General features: G+C 33.6%; 1 protein-coding gene across 3 annotated transcripts; it reads right to left on the bottom strand.

Annotated features, from left to right (window-relative positions):
• Window positions 1–887: 887 nt before the first annotated feature.
• On the bottom strand, window positions 888–8009 carry LOC126699903 (uncharacterized). 3 transcript variants are annotated; one of them, XM_050397871.1, is made up of 8 exons: window positions 7806–8008; window positions 7664–7737; window positions 7488–7569; window positions 6859–6909; window positions 5762–5862; window positions 2592–2745; window positions 2232–2450; window positions 888–1151 (listed from the first exon to the last, which is right to left on the bottom strand). In XM_050397871.1, the coding sequence occupies exons 1-8, from the start codon at window positions 7929–7931 to the stop codon at window positions 1032–1034; spliced, it is 927 nt and encodes a 308-aa protein (XP_050253828.1). In that variant the 5' UTR covers window positions 7932–8008; the 3' UTR covers window positions 888–1031. The 3 variants fall into 3 exon arrangements, with proteins under 3 accessions (XP_050253828.1, XP_050253829.1, XP_050253831.1); XM_050397874.1 differs by lacking the exon at window positions 888–1151 and adding an exon at window positions 1845–2122 and having other exon boundaries at window positions 7806–8009; XM_050397872.1 differs by lacking the exon at window positions 6859–6909 and having other exon boundaries at window positions 7806–8009.
• Window positions 8010–8688: the final 679 nt, after the last annotated feature.

Raw genomic sequence — 8688 nt, 5'->3', positions numbered from 1 at the left:
TTTCTATGGTTCTTGAAGTCACTTTTATATAAACTTCTTGTAATCTGCATGATTTTTGTTGTGGGTGGTTGTTTTTTCCCCCCCTGATCAAGGCACAGGGTAATACTAATACTTGTACTATAAATAGTCTAATGTGAAAACCAAGTTCACAACATTTTTTATTTTTACAATTGTTGAGGTGACTAATATGATTGGTGTAAAGAAAGAAGTTATGAAATTTGTTATGTCTGTAGCGTGGTTGCTAATGCTAATACATACTAACACCATAGTGATGCATGGGACCAAGTCTCAGTCATAAAAATCCGGAGTCCAGACCCAGCCTTAACTGCGCATGGGACCAGATAGCACCAGAACAACCTTAACCGCACTCAGTCAGTGTCTCTGTTCAAATACTTTGGAGTTCTTGTCCAGTTCTACAACAATTTATTGGAAGGAAAGCATTTGCATATCCACAGCACTAACCACCAGGATATGTACAAAAAATTCTGGCTGACCTTAACTTGAGCAAGAAGTAAGAACTAAGAATTGCAAAGTACAAATGACAACTCACAAAAAATCAGACCCATAATCTTCCCAGTACACCATACATGAACGTTAAAATGGCTAATATAAAAACAGCACTGGCTAGGATAAACCTGTCATCCACATCAGCTGTTTGCATCAACAATTTCAATGCCAATGCAGAACTAAAATTACCAAAAACATCCTGCAAATTCACAGTAGCCCTAAAGAAACCCAATCACTCGAAGCATGCTCTTTCTGGGACAGGCAGACCTGTCCTTGTGACCGTGTCCCAGAAACATCAGAAGATTTATAGGGTGTTCTCAAAAAGAAATAATTCTTTGGGTTCTATTAAAGTGCTGAAAGATAAAAGATGCACGGCAGTATTGCATATAATTTGATTTTGAAGCAATAATAGTTTTGTATGACAATCCAGGAGGTGGTATGTATATTACATTTTTAGATAACAAATAAGTTAAAAGGAAAAAACATTTTTGTTCCTGGTACTTGTATATAATGAAAAACTGTAATTAATTTTCTTGGAGTACTTTTGAACCATCATAAGAGAACAGGTGCACTGCATTCTTGTAACTAATCTCTGCAAGTTCTTCCTTGGTCATATCAAGAAAAGATGCAACATAACTGAGTACCTGAAAAGGCAGGTAAGGAATTACAATATTTGAACCTTGAGATCTAATATTTATTTTGTGAGGATACGTTACAGAAAAAACAGTACAGAGATAGCCTAGGATCAGTACTCAAATGTAGAATTATGAAAAATATTCTAAATACCCTAACAAGAAATGAGAGCATTTCCTATTACCATGAATTGTGGGAGAACCCTTGTTACTTGCCCAAAGTAGTATCATGAACCCCAAAAATGTTATCTAATTTCAACTTCACCTTTAACCATGTTTAGCACTTGTCAAAGTCTTGTATGACTACAGTATATTAATATCTTCCAAAAATACTTAACAGGTAAGCATGTACTAGGTATTATATATGATTTTTATAGGTAAATACTACTCTTGTAACCAAATAAGATTGAACCCATGATCCTTCCCCTCCATCCCCTATATATTTAATATCAACATAACTTCTAGCGATTTCATAGAACCAAAATGCTCTTGCCACTCAACTAGTTGAGGATGGCTAGGCCAATTTCCTTTTGCTATAGCGTCAGTAATTTCAAGGGCCCTCATCATCAATCATTAAGAGAGAGAGAGAGAGAGAGAGAGAGAGAGAGAGAGGCAATTTGCAGTTTTATGCACCTCCCCCCCCCCCCCCCAAAAAAAAAACCATATCTATCCTATATCCCACAGTAAAGCAAGAGATTGCTTTCCACTCTTTCCCTCTACGTATTGGTTTTTAATTTCAAAAGTTCTTTTTATTTTTATTTTACCCTTTTAATATGCATGTATCTTCCCATCAAATTTTGGGAACAGGCCAGACCTACGCGACTCTCCATTCCACTAATTGTCAAAAAGTTTTGTAATTTTTTCTCATATGGCACTTAGTCTCTTTGAACTGCCTTTTTACACCCTTATTTATCATTCACCCCAGTTCTACCTGAGTCAAGGTGGAAAAGAGCATGCCAAAAACTAGAAATTGATTTGCTCTACTGCAAAGGAAAGGTAATTAATCAGTCAAAGATGGCATAAAGACAGATATACAAAATAAGCTAATGCATTTAATAGGAAAAAATGGGTGTGAAAGCAAGAGGCGCGCACATTCTGAATGTTTGCTGGATGATTAAATGTCTCTTTTGGCAGTGTTGATGCATCTTTTTCATCACGGGTCAGATCACTTGAAGTGCTTAATTTTCCCCCTTGCCGTTGGAGCTCTTCAGGGATGGAAGGATCTCCATCAATCAGAAACAGTGAACCTAGTTCTGACTTTGGTAGTGCATCAGGTGCATCTGTCTCCAATAAAATCCTTTCAGAAGGTACCTACAAAAGGAATTGGAATCACTAAAATTTTCTGCATTTGCCAAAAAATAAAATCAAAGCCATATAGTAATAGCAGTCAACGATATATTTGTTAACCATAGCTTTTCTTTTGATAGGTAAAAAAAGAATAGATCAACTAACCGCCTTTAACATTTTCTTTGCTTTCCGAGCTTCTAAGGACATAAGAAATCCAGAGAATGAAAAGTAAGCACCAAGCTTGGCAAATTCTGGTACCATTTCACCTGAGCCCAAGTACGAATGAAGAATAAAGCCAGCAGGAAAAGGTCCCATAGATCTGAAGATACAACAATATATAGATAGAGAGCAAGTACTTGTTAGAAGTAGAGATGTACAAGCCACAGATAGATCAAAAAATAAACGGCTTGAAGCCAGACTTTATCTGCATATGTTATGATATGATTTTGAAATTATCATGGGAGAGATGCAAAAAGAAACAATAGACCATAAAGAATCAATGAGCAGTCTTGTCAATGGGTTGGATTAAAGTCTAAATTTGATCTAATTAAATCAGATCTAATACCAATTAATCCCAAGGTCAAGATCAGATCCAAAATTGATTATAAACAGATTGAACTCGATTTTATGAGGAATCAAGTTTAATTAGGATACATAAAATATATATATATATATATATATATATAAAAAGAAAGAAAGAAAGAAAATTTGATATATATAGAAGTAGAACTTACACACTTGTTTGAGAGATGACTTACTGTTAGCCTGTTAGAAATGTCTCTCTTTTATTTAGAAGAATTAAGCATTATACAAGCAAGGAGGATGTTATAGATAAAAATTATTTTGAAAAAAATATTCATATAGAAGATGTGGCATTTCCATATAATAAATTCAATAACTTTTTGGGTGCTTGCTTCTTTTTAATCTAGGATGCTTGTTAATGTTTATTTTTATATAACTTAATATTTTGTTTCTTTTATAAAAAAAAAAAATTGATTTTTCACTTTTTCTTTAGTAAAGTACACTCTGAAGATAGAACCTACGACTTCTCAGCACCACCATGGGTGGAGTGCCATTTGGGCTACAGCTAGTTGTAACTTATTATTTAGTTTTTTAAATTTGTTTTTGAGAGTGTCTTTAGATTTTTCTAAAAGTGTTTCTTTAAACATAGAACTGATAGTTGAGTTTAAGAATAAATAACAAGACATTTCTATTCAAATTCAGACTGAGGTCCAAAAATAAATAACAAAAACACTAGTTATCCAAGTTTTGAAAGTCATACCGTAATATAACACATTTGAGAAAAAGGGTGAAAAACAGGGAGTGATGCTAGTATTAAGGATACCAAACTTGAGGACTTGAGGAAAGCTAATGCACAAGACTCTGTCCAAGAAATATATAAAAGAGCCCTCTAAAGTCTAGATATATGCCTTAATTGAAAAATTGGATCTATGTCCAATGGATCCCACCTAACAAGAAAAAGTATTTTGTTTTGGCTTGACCTAATCATATATGTGATAGCGGATAGTATAAATTTAGTAACATATATGAAGGAGTGCGGTTCGTTCAATAAATTCCTACCTTTCTATCCATCTCTGAGATGTTTGATCATTCGGACCTTTCAATTTATAGATGTGGATCTTGGAATCCTTTAGATACGATGCAAATTGGATCTTGTTCTATCGTTGATCAGATATTTCTTTATGAATAATACAAATCGGAGTTCGAAGAAGAAGGGGAATGACAAGGAGTCTTCGACCCGCAACAGATAGCCTTTTACCCATTAATATTTTAGAAGATTTCACAAAACCCCTATCACTTAGTTTTCGATTTTTCGGAAATATATTAGCTGATGAATTAGTAGTTGAATAGTTGAGTGAATCAAAAATACAAAGGGGGTTCATGGCCAAGGGGAAACATCAAAAGTGTTGGTTTCAAAAGAGGGAATGTCTAATGTTTTTTCACCCGGAGAATTGATTGAATTGTTGCGGGTGGAAAGAATAGGGCGCGCTTTGGAAGAAGCGATTTGTTACCGAGCTATCTTATTGGGAATAACGAAAGAGTATGCATTAGGTAGTGTAAATATTAGAGAGCAAACATCAAAATGTAAGATAGCAGCACATCATGATATTCTGCAATTAACTAAAACAAGGAGGCAAGAAATTTATCTCCCAAATCAAGCAAAATATCCAAAGGCACCATAACATATTTCATGATTTTTTCCATGCAAATATGCCTAATTGTAGCCAATATGGTTCAGTTATTTCTTCTATTCCTTCCTCATCTGAAGTTATGCAAGCATAAGAAGCGAGAAAAGATAAGATGACTGTTAACTCATTGCTATATTTGCACAAAATACAGATGAGGGAAAACAAGGCCTTGGCAAAGCTTTGGATTTTTGTATCAACTTGGCTAAGAAGGTGGGGATTAGTAGAAACAAATATTGTTTCACTTAAAGGTCCAATCCTCTCACTAGAAGACAAAAAGGATAAGTATGCATCATAAAGAAGTGAGATATGAAAGCTCATGAATTTCAGCTTTTTTTGATTCACAACTAAAAACTGAGTTTTCAGAGAGGCATGAAGGAGAATCAATATGAAGATTAGAAACAAATATTATTTCCCTTGAAGCTCCAATCCTCTCATTGGAAGAAAAATAGGAGAAGTAGGCATCATAAAGAAGCGAGATATGAAAGCTCATGAATTTCAGCTTTTTTTGATTCACAACTAAAAACTGAGTTTTCAGAGAGACATGAAGGAGAATCAATATGAAGATCAGAAACAAATATTATTTCCCTTGAAGCTCCAATCCTCTCATTGGAAGACAAATAGGAGAAGTAAGCATCATAAAGAAGCGAGATATGAAAGCTCATGAATTTTAGCTTCTTTTGATTCACAACTATATTTTAAGTTTCCGGAGAGACATGAAGGAGAATCGATATGAAGATTAGCAATAAAGCATAGGGGCAACAAACAAAGGATGAAAAAGTACAGAGAACAAAAAAAAAAAAAAAAAAAAAAAAATTGAAAGGCAATGTCTAGATAAAAAATTTGAATGAAAATGCCTAGAAAATACAAATTTGCAAATGCAATATCCAAACCACAAATAAAAACAAATAAGAGAGCTCAGCATGAACACCCATTTCCATTCAAGAAATCACTGCGAGACAACTAAAATGCATATTCTATTTGTATTTTAGAGATCTGACCCTGCCGTCAAGGACCGCAGAGTCTCATTAAGGCCATTAGTTAACACCATATTACTTTTCCAGTTATCCTCCCTATAATTTCTAAGTACAAAATTCAAATTATTACAAATAACATTAAGAAGCATACTTCATTATCTGAAGAAGATCGCCAAATGCACGAACACAATGAATGGATGCTGGCCTTTTCAACTCTTTTGCAAGCTCAAGTTGTTGCCGGAACACTTCAATCTGGAATAAATAATTATGACTATAATACAGTCCAACAAGCACCTCTAAAATCAAATGTGTATCTATTAAACAGTTACGGAAAAGGGGAAAAAAAATAAAAGAAAGAAGAAACAATAGCTTCTGTCAGACAACAGAGAGTTTGAAAAAAAAAGGAACTGCAGACATCTCCTTGTCAGTATAACACAACATAAATGAGCATGTCTAATAACACGAGTCTGTTATATTTATGCTTGTTGCAATTCTTTTTACAGCTACGGATGGTAATAACTAATCTGTAAAGACAACAAAAAGTCAATGAAAGGCCAGAAGGGGAAGTACTTTCCTTTTTGTTTTGTTTATCATTTTGTGGTTACAGAAAGATTGGCATTTGGCATAAAATAAACTAATATTTACGTGTACTTGGGAATTTTCAAAAGGGGCACGGTTAAATGCAAATAATTTCAAGAACTTCCACAAGCAATTCTGTCCTTTGTTGATTAAAATTATAGCACTAAACATAAATACCATGAATTACAGTAAAAGTTCAATTTTTTCCAATACTAATACAAGTTTGAGCCAATAACAGAGAAAAAAAATGTCTGCTGGGAAAAGGATATTAGACATTATTCAATGGGCATCAAATAACATATCTCAAAAACCACTCTATGTACAGCATTTTTGTGAATTTTTCATGAAGGAGACTTGTAACAAATACACATGGAGAGTTCCCTATAACACCAAGTCAAAAAAGAGTACCGGACTAAACAAAACTAAATCTGCATTCCACGCGTTTAATTGACATAAGCTATAAATCTATCATGGCTTCCACTAAAAAAATTTGGATTAATTTGACAATTATAAATGGACTGAGACTGGCCCTTTTGTTCTATTATGCCTAACATGAACACAACTCATGGAATGTGGCAAAGTGAAGAGGTCAGAAACAAACATCAGGACCCATGAAGAGAAAACAACTTACAAAATCATTAAGCAACAAAAATTTTGGGATAGCAAAACCTGAACCGTGAAATCAATCTGTTTTCCATGTGAACCTTTATCCAAACCAATCTGAAAGAAAAAAATAAAAAATAAAAAACAAATACATGTTTAAAGTTAGATACTTTTACTTACACCCACAATGGTTAATGAAGAAAATTATACTTCACTACTATAAATGTATCTCCTTTTTGACCAAAAAGTTAAGAGCATTCGCTTCAGCCCATGCAAAAAATTCCATCTATTTTAGCATAAAACCTACTTTTTCTATTTTATATACTCACTTTTCAAAACACAATACATTAGATTATCTATTTTATACTACATTACATTAAAATATCAATTTTTCTTTATTTTTTTTAATTGTTACTCTTTCCTCGCACAATAACCATCATCTACTCTCTTCCTTCAGCCTTGGGATACATAAAGAAAGAATGAAAAACTATATGCTAAGTGAATATTGCCGGTGTAAATTTACTCCGTAGCAACTTTGCAAATTTACACATTTTTAGCTTGAGTGATTTTGGGGATTGAATATGTAAAATTGATATCTTTTTCTATTTTGCATTGATTGATGAAATGCTCTAAGACAACAACACAACATAATCAATCAAGTAAACAACAAATTCACATGTACTAAGAAAATGGACCTCTCCAACAGCAGCAGAGGGAGTGGACTCAAGGCATTCCTTCAATGTGTTGAACCAGTTGGGAGTTCTCTCAGCAACAAACCTTCAAAAGTAGAGAAATTAAAAACTTTTTTTCATTTGGGTCAAGAAAAGAAAAGAGCTTTAGCTTTGAAATGATAAGGTGATGAAGTTTTTACCATGGATGAAGCCCAAAGCATGGAATTACAGAAGGATAGTTCTCACCCATCTGCTTCACCAAATGCCAATCTTTCTGCAACCACAATCACCATTCAGAAATGGCTAGAAAAGTTAAGGAAAGAAAGAAGGAAAAAAGGGTACCTCGGAGACTCCATTAACGGCAAAACGAACAACACCAGTGTCAAGAGCTGTAGCAATCAGCTCTGGTGCCTTGCTAATTATTCTTGGGTCTTGAAGGTGACAGTGTGCATCGAACAATTTCATCATCCTTCCAATTACGCTACTCTCTCTCTCTCTCTCTCTCTTTGACTCTGGGCACCAGGTACACTCTTTTTTCCTATCAAAAAAAAAAAAAAAAAAAACACTCTTTTTTGTATTCTCAGCACTCAGAGTTCAGACACGTGTTGTTTCTAAAAAAAAGAAGAAGAGTTCTGACACGTGCATATCAAACACTGCCACATCACACGGGCCGTTTTTTTTTTTTTAAAGAATACTATTTAGATCCTAAATTTACTAAAAGCTTGTTTTTGGTCTCTAAAGACTTTTTATTTTTTTAATAGTTTAGTTAAAAGGCAAAAACATAGATGAAAAAAAGAATTCTTTTCATAATTTAAAGATAAAACAAATTTTTGATTAAGTTTAAGCACAAAAAGTATAATATTTTCAACTGTTCTAAGACAAAAAATGAGATTTTTAATAATTTAATAATAAAAAGAACTTTTTAATGTAAATTTTTTTTTAAAAAAAATTTAAGAATTAAAATAGTATTTTTTTTAAAAAAGACTAATTGGATTGTAGGGATCTAGGGGTTGATTAAGCAGTTTTTAAGGCCTTGTGAAATTCTGAATTCAAAACCTTTTGTCGCCGTTTTGAGGTTATCCTTAAAGAGATTGCTCTTGTAATTCGATGTGTGTGGGATGGGAGATTGCATATACAAAATAGGGTTATCCACAAATCGGGTTTGGAGTCAAACTGTCACTTGACTCGCTTAAGTCGGGTTAATAGATTTCTCTCCTGTTGTTAA

Source organism: Quercus robur, chromosome 9 (genome assembly GCF_932294415.1).
Source record: "Quercus robur chromosome 9, dhQueRobu3.1, whole genome shotgun sequence".
NCBI classification, from domain to species: Eukaryota; Viridiplantae; Streptophyta; class Magnoliopsida; order Fagales; family Fagaceae; genus Quercus; species Quercus robur.
This window is presented reverse-complemented; position numbering and strand designations above follow the sequence as displayed.

Coding starts and splice junctions, on each gene's coding strand:
- LOC126699903 (XM_050397871.1), bottom strand. CDS start 7,931: ATGATGAAATTGTTCGATGCACACTGTCACCTTCAAGACCCAAGAATA. Junction 7,738..7,805: donor CCGTTAATGGAGTCTCCGAG/GTACCCTTTTTT, acceptor TTGTGGTTGCAG/AAAGATTGGCATTTGGTGAA. Junction 5,863..6,858: donor AGATTGATTTCACGGTTCAG/GTTTTGCTATCC, acceptor TATTTATTCCAG/ATTGAAGTGTTCCGGCAACA.